The sequence below is a fragment of the Acipenser ruthenus genome, chromosome 43 (assembly GCF_902713425.1).
Source record: "Acipenser ruthenus chromosome 43, fAciRut3.2 maternal haplotype, whole genome shotgun sequence".
Taxonomy (NCBI): domain Eukaryota; kingdom Metazoa; phylum Chordata; class Actinopteri; order Acipenseriformes; family Acipenseridae; genus Acipenser; species Acipenser ruthenus.
The window spans coordinates 2693663-2719816 of NC_081231.1; the positions used below are offsets into that span (position 1 = coordinate 2693663).

The window sequence follows — 26154 nt, forward strand, 5'->3', positions numbered from 1 at the left end:
CACACGCTGTCCTCCGAAGCGTCTGCCGTTAGCCGACCGCTTTTTTTCACAATGCAGACTCACCGTGCAGCCACCCAAGAGCTACATCCTAGCCTTGTATTTAATGCATTATGCATTGTTTTTCACTGTATTTAATGCATTATGCATTGTTTTTCAGTGTATTTAATGTATTATGCATTGTTTTTTACTGTATCTTGTAAAGCGCTTTGTGATGGTGGTCCACTATGAAAGGCGCTATATAAAATAAAGATTGATTGATTGATAGATGTTTGTGTAGAGGGAGGAGTTTGTCTCTGGTTCATTATTTTGTGATGAAGCACTGTGTGATGAGGCACCAGACCACAGTTTAGTTCACATGGAGGCTTCATTCAACCAGTCAATACTTGTATGCTGCACTAGATTGCTCGCGTTTCCTACCGAAATAAAGCAGCGCTAGCAGGCTAATCCTGTGGCTTTGTTCCTGCTGTGGAAAACTGTGGGAAAAAAAAAACAACTGATTAGATTTCTTACCAACTTTCATTAACCCCTGTGCAACCAGAGCGTCCCTCATAAAGATTTTCCATTAGAAGCATAGCGAAGTGTAAGAAAGCACAGTGAAAGCAAAGGCGAGCATTGTAAAGTATATTTAAAAAAAAAACCAAACATGCTAAACTATGGTAAATGCAGAGTATAACCATGGGAAAAGCTGCTAATTTGCTGTGCAGATTTCTTCTGGTTAACTTTATAAGGTCATCCCCTTGCATCAGAAATGATTGCTCTTGATCCTTTCTAGACTTTATATATCGTATCGCGATAGGGGTGTGTATCGTTTGTATCGTTATACAAAAAGCACAGCAGCACAGCTCACTGTAGTTCACCGAGTCGCTCTTGAATGAGGAAGAGGGTGTTTTATAGTTGGTATGAATGTATACCCTCCCTAACTAAATGTTGGTCTTTTCCAAAATAGTCCATCAGTAAATGGTTCTTATTATTCGTCGTACAGGTAGCCCATCAGGACCCTCACATGTATGTGGATGACTCTGCTAGGCTGCAGTTTGTTGTCATTCCCCAGGGGAGGCTGAGCTGCAGGCACACAGGCTTTCTGTGACTCAAGTCCATTTGAATTAAATCAAGTTTGCAGATCATGAAACCGGTTTTCAGCTCTTTTAGAGAGGGATAAAAGAAGTTTATTCTCATTTTTCAAAGCAGTTTTTTTTTTTTTTAACCTAAGACAGTGTTTATAAACAGTCGTCTCTTAAGTTTAGTGTACAGGCCTCCATGTATGTTGTGACTCAGAGAAGCAAAACAAAAATGTACACACAAAGAAAATAAAAAAAAAAGATTTACTTTTATTTTTTGGTGTCACAATATTTGACAAGAATACAATTTTCAACAGGGGCTTTTGAGGTAACTATGGGAAAAGTAATATTTTTTAAAACCACGTTTGACAGTAAACCCGGCCTAGTACGCCCTGTTGCCCTGGTTCCCTGTCAGCCCTATTGATCGCCATGGCGACGGCTCAGAGTGAAAGGTTGAAGGGTGTGGCAGCCATAGGCATCAGCAGCAGAGCTGGAGAGATGAGATAAGAGGCTGGACTGGCAGAGAGAGTGTGTTCATTTCGACCAGCAGCCTCCCATTGAGTCATCGCAATGAGAACAACTCATACTGAATGATTGCAATAGAAAAAGAGCTAAGAAGTCATTTGAAACTCCTTTAACAGAGTTGAAAGGTACTGTACAGCTATGGCCAAAAGTTTTGCATCACCTAGAATTTTAGGATTGAGGCGAGTCGTACAGTCGGGAGCACAGGGGTCCCACAGTCCCCTGTTAAAGGCACGACCGCGTGGTGTGCAGGGTGAGTCATACAGTCAGGGCATGTCTTTGTCCTCCAGGGGGCGGTAGCTCACATCCGCTGTGGAGCTCCTGGGTGTAAAGAGGCGACTGGCTTGGGGATTGGAGGACAGAATTGCTGCGGTGAGGGAGCTAAATTGGCCTTTTGAAATTGGGAAGAAAAACATCACAGCAAATCAGTGAGTCTACAGTCCTGTACAGTGCAGCAGTAGGATCCAGCTTGCCTCCTTGATCTTAATCCTGGGCACAGCTCAGGAAAAAGTTAGTCTTTTGTATTAGAATACTCGGCCAGTGAAAACAAATATGCTGTCGCACGTCAAAAGGAAGTAATGGAGCCTTAGTGTGACAGGAGCAGCATGTGTTGTTTTGGGGTCCAAATAACCAATAAAATGTGGTTATATTATTAATTTCTTGGCAGACACCCTTATCCAGGGCAACTTACAATTGTTACAAGATATCACATTATTTTTACATACAATTACCATTTATACAGTTGGGTTTTTAGTGGAGCAATCTAGGTAAAGTACCTTGCTCAAGGGTACAGCAGCAGTATCCCCCCACCTGGGATTGAACCCACGACCCTCCGGTCAAGAGTCCAGAGCCCTAACCACTACTCCACACTGCTGTTGATAAGTCAGTGATAAGGGGCTTCACCTAAGTTCAGGAGCTGCTGTTCAGTTCTAGGCCTGCCGCAGACATACAGTCCAGATAAAAGTATTGGCTGTGAGGGAGGCTGTGAGGCTGTGTGGTCCAGTGGTTAAAGAAAAGGACATGTAAGCAGGAGGTCCCCGGTTCAAATCCCACCTCAGCCACTGACTTGTGTGACCCTGAGCGTCACTTAACCTCCTTGTGCTCCGTCTTTTGGGTGAGACGTAATTGTAAGTGACTCTGCAGCTGATGCATAGTTCACACACCCTAGTCTCTGTAAGTTGCCTTGGATAAAGGCGTCTGCTAAATAAAATTGGCACCCTACACTTACTATAAGATAATTCAAGAAAATACAAACAATTAGTGAACATCAGCCACTGGTTAATATGACAAAGACCAAAATACACAATTTCTGGTAGTTAAACAAACAATTTCCGATGTTTGTTCATGTAACACTAGAATGAGGTAGAATGAGCACAGAACCAGGACCAGGGGACACACCGGAAATCAAGTGGAGACAGACTCAGGACAGAGGGAAGGAGACACTTCTTCACACAGAGTGTTGTTGATGCTGAATCCCAGGGATCCTTTAAAACCCTACTGGACACAGTTCTGAATGTCCTCCTCTCGTTCGTTAACTGTTCTTATTCCCTGTGACAGAATGACTTTTGAATGTATAGCTAGCTCTGTATTTCAGTGCCAGGACATACATTTAAGTTTTTAAATACACATTGCATTGCAACATGTTTGCTTTCGGCAGATGTATCCATTGTAATTAATAGAGAATAGATGAGAGGGCCGGGGCAGTGACTCTGTCTACAGCAGACATGGGCAGTGTAGAGCGGTCTGAGCCAGTCTGTTTAGTCTTGAGCATGTATTGCAGTAAAAGTGATTGTGGCTCCTGGTGTTCTCTGCAGTAGTCGTGTTCCTGACAGTGAAGCTGAGAAGGATCAGCTGCCACCGAGCGAAAAGCAGAACGAAGTTAAAAAGAGAGAGAGAGAGAGAGAGAGAGAGGAAGAACTAAGAACTAGGGAGGAAGAAAGTCACAATTAATGAGTTGAAATTTGATTTTGAGCCCATAACCAGTAATCCTTGTAAAACTCTAACATTCTTTTGAATAGACAGTCTACTGTATGTACAACTCAGTGTAATAATTAAAGCACACTGTAACGTCACATTGTTCTGTATGCTACACTGTGCGTCCAGCCTTTATATTACTGGACAGTTACATGTAAAGCTTCTAGTATTATGCTTCTGTTTCCCTTAAGTGGGCTCAGTGCTATGACTGATAACATGAGTGCTATTAAGTGCAGTGTGAGAGTAACTGCCTATGTGCCCATTGACTCCCATTATAAATGTGGCTGTGACATTCCACTGTGGTGATAATAAGCCGAAGGTGATATATATAATAATATGATGTTAAAGGGATTGCAGCTGGCAAGATAATCAATCTCACCCACTTTGCTTTACACCCCATTAACTACACAGGTCTCAAATGTGCAGTTCTGAAAGAAACACACGTTATATCTTAAAACATCATATCTGGTGCCATTTTAGGTTAAAGAAAGTTTCTGTGCCTTTTCCCACAGGATATCTGTTACATGTGCCCTTCCTCAGCAGTGTCTTCAGGGTTACTGGCTGAAGGCATGTCAGTCAATAGGGGAAGCAGCTGATTGGTTAAGGACAGGAAAGAAGCCAGTGAAGAGGTGGGGGCAATTTCACCCTCCAGGAAGTGAAAGCAAGACTTGCAAACAAAGATTTCTTTAAGTGTTGCACCAGAAAATAAAAAGACGTCTTCACTGTATGTTCCGTTCAAAACGTGACATTTGAGCCCTACTGTATATAACGAATGGAAATGCTAAACTTTGTGTTAGCAATACTCAAATCAATCAAATCAAAGTTTATTTATGTAGCATCCTTCATACAGGTGTATCTCAAAGCAGTTCTCCAAAATAGGTTGGTGCCAAGTTATTTAGGGCCTTATAAGTTAATAACAGTATTTTAAAATCAACTCTTAAGATGTACAGGAAGCCAATGCAAATAAGAACACTGGGGTGATAGGTTCCCTTTTTCTGGTTTTAGTTGAGATTCTAGAAGCAGCATTCTGAACCAGTTGCAAACGAGACGTTTTGGAATGCCAGAAAATAACGCATTCCAATAATCAATTCTGGAGGATACAAAGGCATGTTCTAGTCTTTAGATCACACCTACATTTCTCATTTCTAGTACAGGTTCAGAAGATAGTCTGCTGAAATCCAGGCCAAATGATTCAGGCTTATCTAGCTGGTTTGATGAATCCACTAACAAAACCTCAGTTTTTTCTGCATTCAACATTAAGATATGTTGACACAGCCAGCCCTTAATGTCAGTAAGACAAGATACTATATTGGTCTCAAAAGAGGCATCGCCAGATTTAGACACAAATACAGCTGGGTGTCATCTGCATAAAAATGGACATTCACTCTATGTTTGCTTATAATATCTCCCAGAGGGAGGGTATACATGGAAAATAATAAAGGACCTAAAATAGAGCCCTGTGGAACAGCACAAACTATTCAGACAATGCAGATTTTTCATTCCCAATTAAAACAAATTGAGACCTATCGGAAAGATAAGAGTTGAACCAGGATAAAACAACTCCAGATACACCCACAACACTTTTGCAGGTGATTGATTAAGATAGCATAAGTTACTGAGAATATTAGATTCTTCTTATTATTTATTTCTTAGCAGACACCCTTATCCAGGGCGACTTACAATTGTTACAAGATATCACATTATTTTTACATACAATTACATTATTTTTTATACAATTACCCATTTATACAGTTGGGTTTATATTGGAGCAATCTAGGTAAAGTACCTTGCTCAAGGGTACAGCAGCAGTGTCCCCCACCTGGGATTGAACCCACGACCCTCCGGTCAAGAGTCCAGAGCCCTAACCACTACTCCACACTGCTGCCCTGGTGATATAGGGGGTGTCTGTATGACACAGTTACATTTTTACATTCATCTGGAGAATCGCTTGTCAAATTGTAATTAAACAATCCGTTGCTAATTCCTATTGACCTCACTGGTGGTAATGAAGCTACATTTAAACCCGATCAGACTGCCGAGAGTCGAGCGCAGTGCAGCACACCTCAATCCTGCCCTGTCTGCTGCTCAGTCCTGGGCCTGTCCCAATATAAGCACAGGCTAATTCTGCAGTGTCTATGATCAGGGGTAAGTGGAGGCGCCTGTGTGTGTGTCAGAGGACATTCTTTAGCACTGAGAGTATTTCAAGCTGGAGCTGCAGTGAGATTCCTGTGTGTCTGTGTTTAGGTACACTAAGTGCATTTGCCATGCCCATGCTGTAATTATTATTATTAAGTTGATATAGTGGAGGCGCTCGTACAAACAGCACATGTTTCCATATATCTAGAGACCGCTGATACAGTTTTCATGGAATTCAATGTTAACATTATTTAGTTACTGACAATATCAGAGGGTGTCTGGCTGTCTGTACATCTGCCCATCACCCCGTCACTCTTACATTTTTGCATCTATCTGTTGAACCGCTTATCCAGTTGTTATGAAACTTGGTATCAACATTATTTAGCACCATCTGTTGAGAGTCTCCGATTCTGGAGGTTCACAGAGGCGTCTGTCTGTTCATACGTCCATCTGTATGTCACCCTTTTTTATTGCCTGTATCTGGTGAAGATCCGCTTATCCAGTTGAGATGAAACACTTCGTTGCATTTCTGTTTCTGTACTGTTCTGTACATGCTGTTGATATACACAACTTTTTCATCATTTTTTGCTGAAAGGGGAGTGCAGGGGTCCCCGAGAGTCTGCCCTGGCAAAGGCATGGCCGCATGGTGTGCAGGGTGTGATACAGTCAGGGGAGCGCAGGGGGCTCCCCGAGGGTCTCCCCGAGGGTCTCCCCTGGTAAAGGCACGGCCGCGTGGTGTGCAGGGGGAGTCATACAGTCAGGGGAGCGCAGGGGTCCCTGAGGGTCTCCCCTGGTAAAGGCACGGCTGTGTGGTGTGCAGGGGGAGTCATACAGTCAGGGGAGCGCAGGGGTCCCTGAGGGTCTCCCCTGGTAAAGGCACGGCCGCGTGGTGTGCAGGGGGAGTCATACAGTCAGGGGAGCGCAGGGGTCCCTGAGGGTCTCCCCTGGTAAAGGCACGGCTGTGTGGTGTGCAGGGGGAGTCATACAGTCAGGGGAGCGCAGGGGTCCCTGAGGGTCTCCCCTGGTAAAGGCACGGCTGTGTGGTGTGCAGGGGGAGTCATACAGTCGGGAGCGCAGGTTCCAAGTTCCCAATCTTCGCTGGTTATTCCACAGGGAGAGCATGGCTGTGATGGCTGTGGCACTCCTGTGGGTTAGGGAGGCACAGTCGTCAGGGTCTGTTTGGTATTTACTGTTCTGAAAGGGGATGTATGTCGCTTGCTGAGGTTCCTGGACTCCTAGGAGGTTTAATACAAGGGGTTTCTTATTCTAGCAGCATGTATTCGTATGTATGGGTGCTTGTAAGGTTGCCATCTACTGGTAGAACTTTGACATTGCAGACCATTTTAAAACAAAACAGGTACAGTAGTACAAGTGATATGTCATTTCAAATAGAATATGGACAAAAATGCGGGGGAAATGTGAAAATATACATGTATACTGTACAAAATATAGACATGTATTGTAAAAAAAAATTGATGTATTTTTCCCTGAGCCAGGCTAAATCTTTCAGGTCAGTTTCAAGTATAATTATAGTTAATATTTTTTAAATCTCTGTCATAAAATAAAACCGGTACCCCATCACCTTAAAGAAAGGAGAGTTCCTCTGTAGAAAGGGTGTGGATTATTTCAGACCTCTTTGCGTTTGCCATTTATCATCTCTGTTACATGACCCAACATGAGCACAGTCCTGCTTGCTGCTGAATGCATTTCACACAGTGTTTGTTCCAGTACTGGATCCCGGCGCTAATGTGAACATCTGGGTCTTCTCTTTGCAGGCAGCCAGACAAGCTGATTGTTGTGTGGACTCGGAGAAACAGACGCATCTGCTCCAAGGTGTGTGACTTACAAACAGAAAATACTACACATGCAGCGATTCATGGATCGCTTGATCACTGATTTGCCATGGCTGTTATTTTACAAGCCTGAATTAAACAGTTAAACATTCACTGATGGACGAATCACCCGGGTGCCTCACATCCCTGTATGCTATATTACCAGCACTGACCTTTTCACTTACATTGGAAGGCTTTAGTCAAGTGTCTTGTTTTTTTCATCATAACGTTTTCACAATGATTGGATTTGAAGGCTCTATTTTTTTTCACGGTTATCATTGCTGTGTAATACGTAGTCCCCCGAGGCAGTTCCTATTTCTGAAAGTATATATATATATATATATATATATATATATATATATATATATATATATAGTATCACTTAGAAAGAAATAAAGCAAACGTTTGCCTTGATGCACTACCTGCTACACTTAATCACTTAATTTAGGAATCTGGTTTGGTTAGCTTCCTGTAAAAATTAAAATAAATTAAAAACTGTCTAATGCAGAATTTGATTAAACAGAAATTTAAAAAGAGATCAAAATGTGGTTTTAAACGTAAACTTATAAAAAATAAAAAAGCTAGTTTGTAGAAATAGAACAATTAAAAATAGTCTATTAAAAAACATTCATAACATTTGAAAGGTGAGAGAGGAATTAATGAGAGACAGGTAAACGGATGCTGACTGTGTACCCTGCATGTAAAGCAGTAAACAAGTACTGACTGTGTACCCTGCATGTAAAGCAGTAAACGAGTACTGACTGTGTACCCTGCATGTAAAGCAGTAAACGGATGCTGACTGTGTACCCTGCATGTAAAGCAGTAAACGAGTACTGACTGTGTACCCTGCATGTAAAGCAGTAAACGGATGCTGACTGTGTACCCTGCATGTAAAGCAGTAAACGAGTACTGACTGTGTACCCTGCATGTAAAGCAGTAAACGGATGCTGACTGTGTACCCTGCATGTAAAGCAGTAAACGAGTACTGACTGTGTTCCCTGCATGTAAAGCAGTAAACGGATGCTGACTGTGTACCCTGCATGTAAAGCAGTAAACGGATGCTGACTGTGTACCCTGCATGTAAAGCAGTAAACGAGCACTGACTGTGTACCCTGCATGTAAAGCAGTAAACGAGTACTGACTGTGTACCCTGCATGTAAAGCAGTAAACGGATGCTGACTGTGTACCCTGCATGTAAAGCAGTAAACGAGTACTGACTGTGTTCCCTGCATGTAAAGCAGTAAACGGATGCTGACTGTGTACCCTGCATGTAAAGCAGTAAACGAGCACTGACTGTGTACCCTGCATGTAAAGCAGTAAACGGATGCTGACTGTGTACCCTGCATGTAAAGCAGTAAACGAGTACTGACTGTGTACCCTGCATGTAAAGCAGTAAAGCTTCAGAAGCATTGCCTCCTCTGATCCCCATTGAGTTTTGCATGCAAGCTGTTTGTTTTGCAGTTGAGTCCCCCTCACTGACCGCTGTCTGTTTGTTTTGCAGTTGAGTCCCCCTCACTGACCGCTGTCTGTTTGTTTTGCAGTGTAGTCCCCCTCACTGACCGCTGTCTGTTTGTTTTGCAGTGTAGTCATCCTCACTGACCGCTGTCTGTTTGTTTCAGCCTCACGGATGGCAGCCGGGCATTAAGAACCCTTATAGGGGCATGGTGGTGTGGCCAGTGCCAGAGAACGTGGACATCACTGTCACGCTGTACAAGGTACCTCACAATACACACTGCAATAGCGCCTTTCATCACAGGGATTCCTTCTTCAATTTCAGTATCTCCCATATTATATTTATAATGCACATTTTTATTGCCTGCGTGCAGTACTTTACACTTTTCTCTATTAAATGTCATTTGCCATGTGTCTGCCCAGTTCTGAATGCTGTCTAGATCATTTTGAATGACCTTTGATGCTGCAACAGTGTTTGCCACTCCTCCTATTTTTGTGTCGTCTGCAAATTTAACAAGTTTGCTTACTATACCAGAATCTAAATCTAAATGCTATGGTAAAGCACAGGCAAGCATTGTAAAGCACAGAGAGGTCTGGTAAAACATAGGTAAGCATTGTAAAGCACAGAGAGGTCTGGTAAAGCATAGGGAAGCATTGTAAAGCACAGAGAGGTGTGGTAAAGCATAGGGAAGCATTGTAAAGCACAGAGAGGTCTGGTAAACCAGGGTAAACTGCTGTATGGTAAATGCACAGTATAAACATGGAAAAAGTGTAAAAATGCAGTGCAACAGTACAGTGGTAAACTTTTATAAAGGATACATCCATCTGAAACTTTGTCGTATCAGTTAGTTGTCGGATATCGGATGGGAATAATGGGAATGGGATCATTAAGCACTCTGTCACCCCCGCTCTCTCTCCCTGTGTTCTGGATCCAGCTGTGCGGAGTCATTTCCTTAGCGTTCCTGCCAGGGCACCAAGCAAACACTCTCACTTTAACTAAGGAAACGAGTCACCCAGCGTCCATCTGAAACATTGTCATATCAGATATCGGATGGAAATAACTACACATTAAAAATTGCGATACTGTTGAATTATTCTTATTTAACTAGATATAAAAAGGAATACACAGTACAGGGTGCTGTGTGGGAAACAAGCTGATTTTCAAGGTCGGAGCGGACAGGAAGCCCACAGTAGTGTAGTGGAGATCAGCTTGTATCATACAGTCCTCACAGCATGATCATCTATATACAGCTAACAAGATCACTCTGTTTGCAGGACGCACATACAGATGAGTTTGAAGACAAGGACTGGACCTTCGTCATTGAAAACGTGAGTCTCCTGTGTTCACTTCCCTCTGGTTCACACTGTACTGCAGTTTGTGATCACTTTGCCCCTTGGATGCAACGCTTTAGGTCTTAAACAGTAAGTAGCGAGGTTCTGAAAAATCTAGCGTTACCCATCCCCAGGTGCTGCTATAACTGTTTAAATAACTTACCTGTCACTTATCTTTTCATTGTTAACATCCTGACAACTTTTTACACTTATAACTTTAAAGTCTGTTTCAAAGCTTTTTTCAAAATGTCTGCTCTAGTGCCCTGATAGCGTCAGGATTATTGCCCACATTGTTAAACATATAATACAGCAACAACAATCCGTGATGTGGCACAGAACAGAAAAGCCAGAGCACTTGTTGTTATGTTTTTTACTTTTGTATTTATTTTTTAAACATTCTTCCTGCAGTGATATGGAGGACAGATCTCAAACCCCCAGTGCACTAGAGCGGACATTTTGAAAAGAGCTTTGAAACAGACATTAAAGTTAGAAGTGTAAAAAGTTATCAGGATGTTAACAAAGAAAAGATAAATTACAGGTCTGTTATTTAAACAGTTGTAGCAAAAGTGTTTCTAGTCTAGTTTTAAAAGCAGCAGCAGTTGGTGCTTGCCTTACAGATCATTCCACAGTTCAGGTGCTTTATATCTGAAAGCTCTGCCACCTGTGTTCTTTTTCTGGATCTGGGGAACAGTAAGTAAGCCGGCACCCAGAACAGTCTGCATTGTACAGCCCTGTTTCTGAGGCCGCTGTGTGATTGCTCTGCAGGAGTCGAAGGGACACCGCAAGGTCCTGGCCTCGGTGGATGTGAACATGCGCAAGTACGCCAGCGCCATGCCCACCCAGACCGACCTCACACTCAGACTCAAGCCGCTGTCTGTCAAGGTGGTGGAGGCCACGCTGAAGCTGTCCTTGTCCTGCGTCTTCCTGAGGGAGGGCAAAGCCACGTGAGTGAAGACTGGAGCACAGCCACAAACAACACCCTTAGAGGAGTCAGGCACATTCACGTTGCACGATTCACATGGTTATGCATTTACCATAGTATGCCATGGTTTACTATGTGCTTTAGTTAACCATACTTCTCTGAGCTTTACAGTACCTTTACTTTAACATGTGGTCACTTTGCTTTATTACACTTTGATATACTTCTGCTATGGGAACAATGCTTGAATGAAGGGCACCAGTGCGGAGTAGTGATTAGGGCTCTGGACTCTTGACCAGATGGTCGTGGGTTCAATCCCAGGTGGGGGACACTGCTGCTGTACCCTTGAGCAAGGTACTTTACCTAGATTGCTCCAGTAAAAACCCAACTGTATAAATGGGTAATTGTATGTAAAAGTAATGTGTAAAAAATAATGTAATTGTATGTAAAAATAATGTGATATCTTGTAACAATTGAAGTCGCCCTGGATAAGGGCGTCTGCTAAGAAATAAATAATAATAATAATAATGAAGGAATACGGTATATTAAATAAATAGCCTTACTCTGTTTAGTTATTCCTGTATATACACTAAGTCAAACATTTTTTTTTCTGATAAGAAATGTGTCTAATGTTTGGATAACGTTTAAACTATTACACTCATACTAGCAACATTATCTCTGCTCCCTTTAAAGGAGTGCAACCAAGGCTTTAAAATCTATTTTCTTACCTCTTATTAACATGATAACATCATCACTGGTGCCCCTATACATGAGCAGTAGCTCTATACTGATCTCACTGCCCCCTTTTAAAGGAGTGCTAGTCAAGGCTTTATAATACATCTTCTTAGCTGTTAGTAGCACTAGCAACATCACCCCTGCCCCCTCTTTAAAATCCACTCTGACCCTTCTTACAAACACACAGATGTGCTAGCTCTAAAAGAAAGCAGTGCTGTGTTCTCGGATTGCTTTCTTTCATTGCTTGAGTTGATTCTTATATTGTGATCTCTCTCTGTGAGTTTGGCATGCACATGTAAACGGTCCAGTTTAGCTCAGTTTAGTTGCTGCACAGTACATCCCATTAGCATTGCTGGGTGTGTGCGCCCTGGCAGTGAGTCAGCCTGTGTTTGTGCCGCAGGGATGAGGACATGCAGAGTCTGGCCAGTCTGATGAGCGTGAAGCCAACGGACATCGGCAACCTGGACGATTTCGCGGACAGCGACGAGGAAGAGGACAGGAGGGCCTCCGGAGCCACAGGTATGGGTACACTGGAGCCACACGCTTTCTCTCTCTCTCCCTCTCTCTCACGTACTCTCTCTGTCCCCTCCCTCTCTCACTCCCTCTCTCTCTCTACCTCCCTCTCTCTCTCTCTCCCCCTCTGTCTCTCCCTCCCTCTCTCACTCCCTCTCCCTGTCTCTCCCTCTCTCTCTCTCCCCCTGTCTCTCCCTCCCTCTCCCTGTCTCTCCCTCCCTCTCTCTCCTGCCCTCTCTCCCTCTCTCTCCCTCTCTCTCTCCCTCTCTCTCCCTCTCTCTCTCTACCTCCCTCTCTCTCTCTCACTCTCCCTCCCTCTCCCTGTCTCCCTCTCCCTCTGTCTCTCCCTCCCTCCCTCTCCCTGTCTCCCTCTCCCTCTCTCTCTCACTTCTGTCCCCTCTCTCTTCCAGCTCACCCCCCTGTCTTTTCTTCGGGGTTCAAGGAGAGACGGCTCTACACGGCTACCTGCCTCCCCCCTCCTCACAGCACTGCTGCTATCGGTACAAACACTGCGCTGCTGCTCTTCCTTACTGCAGTCAAACCCGCTCAATATCACCCCTCTTAAAGTCTATGACTCTTACCGATTGTGTTTGTTCTATAGGTCTCAAATGTCCAGTTTCGAAAGAAACACATGTTATAGTAAACTTGTATTTGTATTTTAAATCATGATTCTGGTACTGCACTTGGTTAAATAAATCTCTGTTTGCTAGCCATACTTTCAGTTATCCTTGGTCACTTGGAGGGTTAAATTGTCCCCACCCCTTCACTGGCTTCTTTCCTGTCAGTAACCAACCAGCTGCTTTCCCTATTGACTGACATGCTTTCAGCCAGTAACAAAGTTCAAACAGATAACGTGATGATAGAAACTGAGAGCTTCCTTTAACCTAAAGCTGTACCACATATCATGTGAGCTAAAACACGTGTTTCTTTCAAAACTGCACACTTGAGACCTCTTTAACTAACGGCTGCTTTCTTTGGCTCTGTTCACTTTCTCCCGTGTCTCTCTGTTCCATTCCCAGCCTCTGTGCCTGTGGCCCCTGGGCATGTGGTCCCTTGCCGTGTGGCCCCTGTGCGTGTAGCCCCTGTGCGTGTGGCCCCTGGGCATCTTACCCCTTGCCGTGTGGCCCCTGTGGCCCCTGTGCCTGAGGGCCCTGTGCGTGAGGCCCCTGTGCCTGTCATTGCTTCAGGGTTCAAGGAGAGGAGCCCCCCTCCCAGCGGTACAGACAGACAGCATGCCTCCTGACTTCTTTCCACTCTCTCTCATCTTTTTCTTGTGGGTTTCTCCAGTGTTTGCTGTGCTGACTCTCTCTCTCTCTCTCTCTCTCTCTCTCTCTCTCTCTCTCTCTCAGCTGCAGTGCCAGCCCCTGTGCCTGCTTCAGTGCCCCCTCGCCCCTCTGAGTTCACCCCTCTCTCAGGTACTTTGTTCATTCCCACAGTGACACTGTGTTGTTGTGTGGAGGGTGACTCTGCTTCATGTCACATTCTCATTGTTTTTAATCTTCCTGCTCAGGGGAGCTTGTGTGAGTCTGTCACGCTGCCAGCATTCACGCTGGATCTTCATATGCCCCATGTTGTGAACTCTACAGGCACCCTTCTCTTTGACCTAAGATGGTTGTCATTTTGGGGTCATGTGATCTTGTGCTGTCTGGATGATAAAGGCCTAACGCTTTGAGATAGTGTCTTCATACTTGCCACACAGCTGTGTCATATTTGCTGTGTTTTAGGAAAAATGTATGATAAGTATGTTGCTGAGCTTGAAATTCACCCCAGACCTAATATGGCTCCCATATTGAGGTCAAGTGAAATTACAGCCGCACAGAGACAGTACACTTTGTTTTATGGACTTATTGTTTGCTATACAGCTATATTCTTGGATTTTTGTACTTAATTCATTGTTGTTGATACGCTTCATGGTCATACAGATAGCTGTAATTCTGAGTGTGTGTGACTCTGTGTGAGTGTGTGTGTGTGTGATGCTGTGTGAGTGTGTGACTCTGTGAGTGTGTGTGTGACTGTGTGTGTGACTGAGTGTGTGTGTATGTGAAACTCTTTGTGTGACTGTGTGTGTGACTGAGTGTGTGTGTATGTGAGACACTGTGTGACTGTGTGACTGTGATGCTGTGTGAGTGTGTGTGAGACTGTGTGTGACTGAGTGTGTGTTGCTGTGTGAGAGTGTGACTGTGTGACGCTGTGTGAGTGTGTGACTGTTGTGTGTGACGCTGTGTGAGTGTGTGACTGTTGTGTGTGACGCTGTGTGATGCTGTGTGAGTGTGTGACTGTGTGTGACTGTGAGTGTGATGCTGTGTGAATGTGTGAAACTGTGAGTGTGTGACTCTGTGTGTGACGCTGTGTAAGTGTGTGAGTGTGTGTGACTGTGTGTGATGCTGTGTGTGTGTGTGTGACGCTGTGTGACTGTGTGTGTGTGTGTGTGACTCTGTGTGTGTGTGTGTGTGAGACTCTGTGTGACTGTATGTTTCTCCTCCTGTGCTGGCTCTGCTCACTCTCTCCCTGTGTCTCTCTGTTCCAGTCCCGGGCCCTGTGCCTGTGGCCCCTTGCCGTGTGTCCCGTGTGCGTGAGGCCCCTGTGCCTGTGGCCCCTGTGCCCGACATTGCTTCAGGGTTCAAGGAGAGGAGCCCCCCTCCCAGCGGTACAGACAGACAGCATGCCTCCTGACTTCTTTGCACTCTCTCTCTCATCTCTCATCTTTCTCCTGTGCGTTTCTCCAGTGTTTGCTGTGCTGACTCTCTCTCTCTCTCTCAGCTGCAGTGCCAGCCCCTGTGCCTGCTTCAGTGCCCCCTCGCCCCTCTGAGTTCACCCCTCTCTCAGGTACTTTGTTCATTCCCACAGTGAGATTGTGTTGTTGTGTGGAGGGTGACTCTGCTTCATGTCACATTCTCATTGTTTTTAATCTTCCTGCTCAGGGGAGCTTGTGTGAGTCTGTCACACTACCAGCATTCACGCTGGATCTTCATATGTCCCGTGTTGTGAACTCTAAAGGCACCCTTCTCTTTGACCTAAGATGGTTGTCATTTTGGGGTCATGTGATCTTGTGCTGTCTGGATGATAAAGGCCTAACGCTTTGAGATAGTGTCTTCATACTCGCCACACAGCTGTGTCATATTTGCTGTGTTTTAGGAAAAATGTATGATAAGTATGTTGCTGAGCTTGAAATTCACCTCTGACCTAATATGGCTCCCATATTGAGATCAAGTGAAATTACAGCCGCACAGAGACAGTACACTTTGTGTTATGAACTTATTGTTTGCTGTACAGCTATATTCTTGGATTTTTGTACTTAATTCAATGTTATTGATACACTTCATGGTCATACAGATAGCTGTAATTGTGAGTGTGTGTGACTCTGTGTGAGTGTATGTGTGTGTGTATGACTCTGTGTGACTGTATGTTTCTCCTCCTGTGCTCTCTCTGCTCACTCTCTCCCTGTGTCTCTCTGTTCCAGTCCCGGGCCCTGTGCCTGTGGCCCCTTGCCGTGTGTCCCGTGTGCGTGAGGCCCCTGTGCCTGTGGCCCCTGTGACTGACATTGCTTCAGGGTTCAAGGAGAGGAGCCCCCCTCCCAGCGGTACAGACAGACAGCATGCCTCCTGACTTCTTTCCACTCTCTCTCTCTCATCTTTCTCTTGTGCGTTTCTCCGTGTTTGCTGTGCTGACTCTCTCTCTCTCTCTCTCTCTCTCTCTCTCTCTCTCTCTCTCTCTCTCTCTCTCTCAGCTGCAGTGCCTGCCCCTGTGCCTGCTTCAGTGCCCCCTCGCCCCTCTGAGTTCACCCCTCTCTCAGGTACTTTGTTCATTCCCACAGTGACACTGTGTTGTTGTGTGGAGGGTGACTCTGCTTCATGTCACATTCTCATTGTTTTTAATCTTCCTGCTCAGGGGAGCTTGTGTGAGTCTGTCACACTACCAGCATTCACGCTGGATCTTCATATGCCCCGTGTTGTGAACTCTAAAGGCACCCTTCTCTTTGACCTATGGCCTAAGATGGTTGTCATTTTGGGGTCATGTGACCTTGTGTTGTCCGGATGATAAAGGCCTAACTCTTTGAGATAGTGTCTTCATACTCGGTACACAGCTGTATTCTGTGATTCTCTGGATCAGGTTTGACCCTGGGTGTCATACAAGAAAAACAAACCCTTTCCTGCTAGTTTATTTGCAAATCTAACGCTGCCAGAGTGCCAAACCCTTGCATCTCTAAAAACATTTGAGGCAGTGACGTCGTATTTGCTGGGTTTTATGAAAAATGTATGATAAATATGTTGCTGAGCATGAAATTCACCTCTGACCTAATATGACTCCCATATTGAGGTCAAGTGAAATTACAGCCGCACAGAGACAGTACACTTTGTGTTATTAATTTACTGTTTGCTATACAGCTGTATTCTTTGACCATCTTACTCAATTTCATGTTGTTGATACACTGCAAGGTCATACTGAACTGTAATTCTGACTGTGTGTGTGTGTGTGACTCTGTGTGTGTGTGTGACTGTGTGACTCTGTGTGTGTGACTCTGTGTGTGTGACTCTGTGTGACTGTGTGTGTGTGTGACTGTGTGTGTGGCTGTATGTGTGTGTGTGAGTGTGTGTGTGACTGTGTGTGTGACTCTGTGTGACTGTGTATGTGTGTGTGACTGTGTGTGTGCGTGTGTGTGTGTGACTGTGTGTGTGTGTGTGACTGTGTGTGTGCGTGTGTGTGTGTGTGTGACTGTGTGCGTGTGTGTGACTCTGTGTGTGTGTATGTGTGTGACTCTGTGTGACAGTGTGTTTCTCCTCCTGTGCTGGCTCTGCTCACTCTCTCCCTGTGTCTCTGTTCCAGTCCCGGACACTGTGCCTGAGGGCCCTGTACCTGTGGCCCCTGTGTGTGTGACCTCTGGGCATGTGGCCCCTGTACATGTGACACCTGTGCGTGAGGTCCCTGTACCTGTGGCCCCTGTGCCTGTCATTGCTTCAGGGTTCAAGGAGAGGAGCCCCCATCCCAGCGGTACAGACAGACAGCATGCCTCCTGACTTCTTTCCACTCTCTCTCTCTCTCATCTTTTTCTTGTGGGTTTCTCCAGTGTTTGCTGTGCTGACTCTCTCTCTCTCTCCCTCTTGCTCTCTCCCTCTCTCTCTCTCTCTCTCCCTCTCTCTCTCTCTCTCTCCCTCTCTCTCTCTCCCTCTCCCTCTCGCTCTCTCTCAGCTGCAGTGCCCGCTTCAGTGCCCCCTCGCCCCTCTGAGTTCACCCCTCTCTCAGGTGCTGCCTTTGTTTTTTTTTTTAATTGTAATTTGGCCTATGCAGCTGTCTGGGCGTATCAGATTCTGGGATACAGGGGAGTGTCTGTCAGTCTGCACATCCGTCACACTCACATTGTTGCATATATCTGGAGAACACAATAGCTTTCCCCCTGTTCTGTAAATCAGTCATTTTAATATACCCTGATACTGACACCTCATTTGCTTATCTAATGACATCTAGGTCTTAAATACCACTTATCTGATTTTCATTAAACTATTCGTTGCTATTTCATATTCTATACTGTTCTGTACTGTCGATTTCCGACATGATGATAATACTGACAGCTCTGATTGTGAATTTACAGCCGCGGCGTGGAGTGGATGTTACTGAGCAGAGAAATCTTCACACGTTTTCTTAGGACTCTGCACAGAGGCGTTCTTATGCTCTCAGTTGTTCTCAATTGAATACCTTCAGTCTGTAGTGACACCTGCTTTTCTGTGATTGTGTTTAGAGACCCAGAGACAGCTGGGCACCCTGCAAGAAGAGGCGGACGATCTCGGAGACACTGCCTTCAGCTGTGAGTACTGGGGGCGGGGCTCCAGTCTGGGGGCGGGGCAGGGTTCAGCTGTGAGTACCGTGGGGCGGGGCTCCAGTCTGGGGGCGGGGCAGGGTTCAGCTGTGAGTACCGGGGGAGGGGCTCCAGTCTGGGGGCGGGGCAGGGTTCAGCTGTGTGTACCGTGGGGCGGGGCTCCATTCTGGGGGCGGGGCAGGGTTCAGCTGTGAGTACCAGTCTGGGTGCGGGGCCTCAGCTGTGAGTACCGGGGCTCCACTCTGGGGGCGGGGCAGGGTTCAGCTGTGAGTACCTTGGGGGGGCGCTCCAGTCTGGGGGCGGGGCAGGGTTCAGCTGTGAGTACTGGGGGGCGGAGCTCCAGTCTGGGGGCGGGGCTGTACTGCCATTGCTTCTGGGCTTTGCTGGCAGCTCTCTTGAGAAGGTCTTGGAAAGGAAGGCGTGATTAGCTGTATAGATGCACTACATGATAACTGCCTTGATTTATCACACACTCCTAGCCTCCTATTGATGTTTTGGATTGCTGTACTCCGATAAACTCTGATAGAGAACCACTTCTCCAAGACGCCTGACACTAACTTATCATAAATCACAAAAACAAAGCAGGACTGTGTAAGTATTGTATTTAGAATGTATGTCTATGGAAGAGTTGGCATCTCTACACAAGATAAGGGCCTTAACTGGGTTTGTTGATTTCTCATGTGTGATTTATAATTAGCCTTGCTCCTTTTCAACAGTTTTGTTTCGGGGGCTCTCAAAATATCATTAATCACTCAGCTTTTTCTAGTAGCTATTTGTTCTTCATTGGAACCCCATGAACCCTGTTAATGATACAGCAGGTTTCAGCACTTTCAGTTCATGAGTTGTTTCTGAGCAGCTGAGCTGATCTGTGATTGAGTGGGGCGGAGATACTGGGATCCAAAGCCAACAATAGGAAAGCGTCAGGTATGATTGACACCCGTTTCATTTGCTGTGATTGCGCTTGGATATCCCGGGTGCGTTTGGTCAGCTGCTGGTCAGAAGCAAAGAATGAATTGAAAATGATGGCATTGAGCAGCAAAGCCCCTGCAGCCCGGTGCACAGTTAACAGGTCCCATGATTCAATAAAGAACAATACTCTTAAAGGGGTGGGTGAATTTTATTATGATATTTTGTGGGCTCGTAAAAAATAATAGTAGCAAGCCTAGTTATAATACACATCAGAACTGCAATCATTGTGTGTTTTTGCTTTGCTTTCCCACATAGTTCCAAAGATTAAGGACCAGCAGTCCGGCGGCAGGCTACCAGAAAACCAGATGAAGCCAACATCGAAGTCAGCCGTGGAGGCTCAACCCAGAGCTGTGAGCACTGGCAAGCCAGAGGACTTCCTGAGGACAACCAGGGCCGCAGGCAGTGTGAGCATATCCAAGCAGAGCGCCGCCCAGCCTGGAGGAGAACGAGGTCTGACACCAGAGGACAGAGCAGCGACAGGCAGAGCAGACAGACAGGCGACCGCCGCTAAAGAAAGCCAAGAAGCCACCCCCCCACTGCCACTTCTCGTGAAGCCTGGAGATGCCACACCCAAGATGAAGGCCCCTGCTGCTGCTGCTGCTGCTTCCTCGGGCCCTACTAAGGAGCCCCAGGCGCAGGCAGGGGTGGGCAAGAACCCATTTGAAGACGATATGGAAGAAACCGCGCCATTGGCCGGCCCCACTGCTACCCCGAAGAAGGGTGCCAATCAAAAGGAGAGCCTGCAGTCTGGATCGGGATTGGTGGGTCTGAAGAAGGAGGAGGGGCCCATGCGCAAAGTGGAGGCTGCGACAGAGAAAGGGGGCAAGAGGTAAGTGTTGCTGGGACTCCACTTTTAACTTTGTGTTTGTAGATATAACATACGCCTTTGGGAAAGGTGCTATGTGGTCTTGGCCTGCTGTCTAAGGCTCATTTTTACATACTAATGTGAGAAACCAGTTGCGTAGACTGTATTTTCTTTTTTATCAACCCAATCTTTTCAGCCACTGAACCGATAGTGTCCGCATGACCAGTAAGGGACACTAACGGGAGGAGGTGCACGATCCCCTCTCTCCTCCCTAACCCTGCGGGAGTGCAAAGGGCAGTGCTGTGTTTACTAGGAGAGGCAGGGGGGCCAGTGTTATACCTTGTGAAGGGGATGTGGAGTTGAGGGCATCATCGCCTTGAAAGTGGCCATCAGGGTTCAGCACTGTTGGGTGGATTTGATCTGATGCCTAAGTTATTTATTTAGCCTTCCAGAGTAATCAAGGGACCCAGGGTGTACAGGGAGAACATGCCCCACACCAGGGCCATGCCAAACCCAATCAGGGAGACAGACAGGTCCTAATAAAGTGGCCAGTCAGTAGCAGAAACGCTCATCCTATTGTCATTCAACTTAGAAAGCACACAAATCCTAACCAGGTCACAACTGACTTCAGTATCATAGATATGGCTTCTCTGATGTTGATGAAACTGCATCATGGATGTAGACCAGCGTGATTGCTACAGAACCGTTGACTAAACTGTATTCTGTCATTTGAATCCTTTGTGGGGGATCTGTGTGATATATAATGCCTTGTTCACTATGTATGATCTTGGTCTTATCATACTCCCATACGCTTCCTCCTTGCTTTAGCATGATTTTCCTTTGGGGAGTTGCAGTATAAATATCTACAAATGAATAAAAATGAATTCTATTTTGATAGATGAACAACATGCATGGTCCCATACTTTGCTACCATTGCTACACCTAGTAAAGAAATGGGAACCTATAGATGTATTCAGTAGCTCAGCCTATTCGACTATTTCTACTTATTCAACGCTGTCAAAATAATACTTGTTCTACCCGAGTACATTATGTAAATATAATATTCTAATTAATGATGTGCCTGTGGTTAGAATTGGTGTTATTCCTGCTTTGAAAGCTGACTCAATGTTTTCAGAGATGACAAAGTACTGTCATTAGAATTTCTTAGTGGTGTATTGCACAGGGAATAATCTGTGTATCGAGAACACTTTTTTATTCAATGGAAAGACACCTCTTCACAAAGCTTTCAAAGGATGCTTAATTGAGGCTTGCAAAGTAAAAGCTTTGTCGATCAGTTATCGGTTAAATGACTAGCTGTTTCACATCTACTTGTCATCAGTGTTGTATATCTTACACTGCATCCTCTAAGTGTTTAAAATATTTTCTAGATATTTGATATGCCAGATTCTTCAGAACCATGTAGCAATAATCACTGAAGTAAACAGTGACAGCAGTGCTTCATTCTTTCCCCTCAATTTGACCATGCTTTCGTATGCTCTAGAACGGAGAGTTTAGCCAACACTGTGCAGCCATCTAGACCAGAAGCAGCCTTTGCCCCTGCTGACCCATCCACACAGCTGCCCAGATTAGAGGGAGCCCAAATCTCGGGGAGTGTGGCCCAGTCTGTACCTCCAGCCAAACCAGAGGACAGAGCAGCGACAGACAAAGCAGACAGACAGGTGACCGCCGCTAAAGAAAGCCAAGAAGCCACCCCCCCACTGCCACTTCTCGTGAAGCCTGGAGGTGCCACACCCAAGATGGAGGCCCCTGCTGCTGCTGCTGCTTCCTCGGGCCCTGCTAAGGAGCCCCAAACCCAGGCAGGGGTGGGCAAGAAACCCTTGGTGGAGGTGAAAGAACCCATGCCATTGGCCGCCCCCACTGCCACACCTGAGAAGGGAGCCAATCAAAAGGAGGAGAGCCTCCAGTCAGGAAGGGGATTGGATGGTCTGAAGAAGGGGGAGGGGTCTCCAGCACAGAAGGAGATGGAGATGGCTGCAGAGGAGGGGCCCATGCGCAAAGTGGAGGCTGCGGCAGGGAAAGGGGACAGGGGGTAAGTGTTGGAGTGGAATGGAGTTCCCTGTGCTTTTCCAAGCCATCACCATGCTTGCCTGTGCTTTACCAGGCTTCTACCAGGCTTCCCTGTGCTTTAAATATCCATCACAGGGATTTCTATCCTTGCTGAAGGAGTTATAGTGGAGGGTATGTCTCTATGCACGTGTGTCACACTGACGTTTTTTATATATACCTTGAGGACGGCACTCACAGTCTTGATGAAGCTTGGTATGGGCATTCCCACTTCAGCCTGTTTTAATGCATTGATTGGTCGGGTCAATGATGGGTTAGTCTTCAGAAATATCTTCAGAACCACTTGTCCAAATTTGATGAAACTTTGCATGGACTTCTGTTACATACTGTGACAGTAGGTCAAGGCTAACTTCTCTTTTAGCAGCATCATGATATTGGCTGAGCTATTGAAGGCTATATGTTGGAAACTGCTTGTCTGGGTGTGATGAAGTTCTGCCTGTGCATTTGTTAGGAGATGCTATTCCACAATCTTTGGATATAGGTCGTGGTGATCTAGATTATAATCAAACTGACACCTGGATTATTTTATTGGTTGTGTGTTACTTAAAATACAGACCTTGTTCACTTGGTAATGAGTGATTACCTGCTTTCAGTAAGTAAATGATTGCAGATCAAATCTTTCAGTCCACACAGTGAAGATGTATTCTGAATAGCTAACGTAAACTGATTCTTGAATTCAGGTGCTCTGGTCTGGAATGCTGTCTGCCCTGTCTCTGTGCTAGTGCGTGCAATATTCCCTGTGCTTGACAATGCTCCCCCATGCTGTACCATGTTTTCGCATGCTTGCATCTCCCTCTGCTTTCTCATTCTTTCCCCTCAATTTGACCATGCTTTCGTATGCTCTAGAACGGAGACTTTAGCCAACACTGTGCAGCCATCTAGACCAGAAGCAGCTGTTGCCCCTGCTGACCCGTCCACACAGCTGCCCAGATTAAACGGAGCCCAAATCTCAGGGAGTGCGGCCAAGTCTGTACCTCCAGCCAAAACGGAGGACAGAGCAGCGACAGACAAAGCAGACAGACAGGCGACCGCCGCTAAAGAAAGCCAAGAAGCCACCCCCCCACTGCCACTTCTCGTGAAGCCTGGAGATGCCACACCCACGATGGAGGCCCCTGCTGCTGCTGCTGCTGCTTCCTCGGGCCCTACTAAGGAGCCCCAAGCCCAGGCATGGGTGGGCAAGAAACCCTTGGTGGAGGTGAAAGAACCCATGCCATTGGCCGCCCCCATTGCCATACTGAAGACAGGGGCCAATCAAAAGAAGGAAAGCCTCCAGTCTGGTTCGGGATTGGATGGTCTGAAGGTGGAGAGGCCTCCAGCACAGAAGGAGGAGGAGAGGCCTGCAGAGGAGGGGCCCATGCGCAAAGTGGAGGCTGCGGCAGGGAAAGGGGACAGGGGGTAAGTGTTGGAGTGGAATGGAGTTCCCTGTGCTTTTCCAAGCCATCGCCATGCTTGCCTGTGCTTTGCCAGTCTTCTACCAGGCTTCTCTGTGCTTTAAATATCCATCACAGGGATTTCTATCCTTGCTGAAGGACTTATAGTGGAGGGTACTATCTTTGCACGTGTGTCACACTGACGTTTTTTAGATATACCTTGAGGACAGCTCTCACAGTCTTGATGAAACTTGGTATGGGCATTCCCACTTCAGTCTGTTTTAATGTCTTGATTGGTCTGGTCAATGGTGGGTTAGTCTTCCGAAATATCTTCAGAACCACTTGTCCAAATTTGATTAAACTTTGCATGGACTTCGGTTACAAGAAGCTGTTCCACATACTGTGACTGTAGGTCAAGGCTAACTTGTCTTTTAGCAGCAATATCATATTGGCTGAGCTATTGAAGGCTGTATGTTGGAAACTGCTTGTCTGGGTGTGATGAAGTTCTGCCTGTGCATTTGTTAGAAGATGCTATTTCACGATCTTTGAATATTGGTCGTGGTGATCTAGTTTATAATTGAACTGACACCTGGATTATTTTATTAGTTATATGTTACTTAAAATACAGACCTTATTCACTTCATAGTGAGTGACTACCTGCTTTGAGTAAGTAAATCATTGCAGATCAAATCTTTCAGTCCTCGCAGTAAAGATGTATTCTGAAAATCTAACGGCGACTGATTCCTGAATTCAGGCGCTCTGGTCTTGAATGCTATCTGCCCTGTCTCTGTTCTAGTGCGTGCAATATTCCCTGTGCTTGACAATGCTCCCCATGCTGTACCATGTTTTCACATGCTTGCATCTCCCTCTGCTTTCCCATTCTTTCCTCTAAATTTGACCATGCTTTTGTATGCTCTAGAACGGAGAGTTTAGCCAACACTGTGCAGCCATCTAGACCAGAAACAGCCGTTGCCCCTGCTGACCCGTCCACACAGCTGCCCAGATTAGAGGGAGCCCAAATCTCAGGGAGTGTGGCCCAGTCTTTACCTCCAGCCAAACCAGTGGACAGAGCAGCGACAGACAAAGCAGACAGACAGGCGACCGCCGCTAAAGAAAGCCAAGAAGCCACCCCCCCACTGCCACTTCTCGTGAAGCCTGGAGATGCCACACCCACGATGGAGGCCCCTGCTGCTGCTGCTGCTTCCTCGGGCCCTGCTAAGGAGCCCCAAGCCCAGGCAGTGGTGGGCAAGAAGCCCTTGGTGGAAATGAAAGAACCCATGCCATTGGCTGCCCCCACTGCCACAACTGAGAAGGGGGCCAATCAAAAGGAGGAGAGCCTGAAGTCAGGAAGGGGATTGGAGGGTCTGAAGAAGGGTGAGGGGTCTCCAGCAGGGAAGGAGGTGGAGAGGCCTGCAGAGGAGGGGCCCATGCTCAAAGTGGAGGCTGCGGCAGGGAAAGGGGACAGGGGGTAAGTGTTGGAGTGGAATGGAGTTCCCTGTGCTTTTCCAAGCCATCGCCATGCTTGCCTGTGCTTTACCAGGCTTCTACCAGGCTTCCCTGTGCTTTAGATATCCATCACAGGGATTTCTATCCTTGCTGATTTAGATATACCTTGAGGACGGCTCTCCCAGTCTTGATGAAACTAGGTATGGGCATTCCCTTACTCAGTATCTTGTTATGCCATCATCCAGGGCATGGTGACCCACTTCAGCCTGAGTTTTAATGTCTTGATTGGTTGGGTCAATGATGGGTTAGTCTTCAGAAATATCTTCAGAACCGCTCGTCCAAATTTGATGAAACTTTGCATGGACTTTTGTTACATGAAGCTATTCCACATACTGTGACTGTAGTTCAAGGCTCCCTTATTTTTTAGCAGCGACATGATAGGAGCAGCAGTGTGGAGTAGTGGTTAGGGCTCTGGACTCTTGACCGGAGGGTCGTGGGTTCAATCCCAGGTGGGGGACACTGCTGTTGTACCCTTGATCATGGTACTTTACCTAGATTGCTCCAGTAAAAACCCAAATGTATAAATGGGTAATTGTATGTAAAAATAATATGATATCTTGTAGCAATTGTAAGTCGTCCTGGATAAGGGCGTCTGCTAAGAAATAAATAATAATAATGATATTGGCTGAGCTATTGAAGGCTGTATGTTGGAAACTGCTTGTCTGGGTGTGATGAAGTTCTTCCTGTGCATTTGTTAGGAGATGCTATTCCACAATCTTTGGATATAGGTCGTAGTGATCTAGATGTTTATTGGACTGACACCTGGATTATTTTGTTGGTTGTATGTTACTTACAATACAGACCTTGTTCACTTTGTAATGAGTGATACCTGCTTTGAGGAAGTCAGTGATTGCAGATCAAATCTTTCATTGCACACAGTGAAGATGTATTCTGAATATTTAACGGTAACCGATTCATGAATTTAGAAGCTCTGGTCTTGAATGCTGTCTGCCCTGTCTCTGTTCTAGTGAGAGGAATGTTCAGTTTACACTCAGCGTTCCTCTGAGATAACGCTCATTAAATAGAGAGAAAGTTCTGCATAGCTGCGATCAACATGCATAGCATCTTGACTACCTCATATCCACGTCTACTGTGGCTGATTCCACATGAATACCCTGTTACTATTCTTCCTAA

The 26154-nt window shown here is 45.9% G+C and overlaps 1 protein-coding gene across 12 annotated transcripts in view; it reads left to right on the forward strand.

Moving 5' to 3' along the window:
• LOC131696656 (EH domain-binding protein 1-like protein 1) overlaps positions 1-26154 on the forward strand; it is a 59348-nt gene that overhangs the window by 7493 nt on the left and 25701 nt on the right. For 2 of the 12 annotated variants that reach the window (XM_059012076.1, XM_059012083.1), the window contains exons 2-20: positions 7466-7523; positions 9142-9237; positions 10250-10303; positions 11072-11250; positions 12361-12479; positions 12884-12973; positions 13493-13690; positions 13823-13888; positions 15001-15120; positions 15234-15299; positions 15934-16053; positions 16201-16266; positions 17298-17462; positions 17661-17714; positions 18208-18273; positions 19510-20083; positions 21561-22109; positions 22991-23539; positions 24434-24982. In XM_059012076.1, coding sequence (XP_058868059.1) covers positions 7466-7523; positions 9142-9237; positions 10250-10303; positions 11072-11250; positions 12361-12479; positions 12884-12973; positions 13493-13690; positions 13823-13888; positions 15001-15120; positions 15234-15299; positions 15934-16053; positions 16201-16266; positions 17298-17462; positions 17661-17714; positions 18208-18273; positions 19510-20083; positions 21561-22109; positions 22991-23539; positions 24434-24982 — 3738 coding nt within the window. The remainder of the gene's footprint in view (positions 1-7465; positions 7524-9141; positions 9238-10249; positions 10304-11071; positions 11251-12360; positions 12480-12883; positions 12974-13492; positions 13691-13822; positions 13889-15000; positions 15121-15233; positions 15300-15933; positions 16054-16200; positions 16267-17297; positions 17463-17660; positions 17715-18207; positions 18274-19509; positions 20084-21560; positions 22110-22990; positions 23540-24433; positions 24983-26154) is intronic. The other 10 variants (XM_059012084.1, XM_059012077.1, XM_059012078.1 and 7 more) reach the window with 10 other exon arrangements.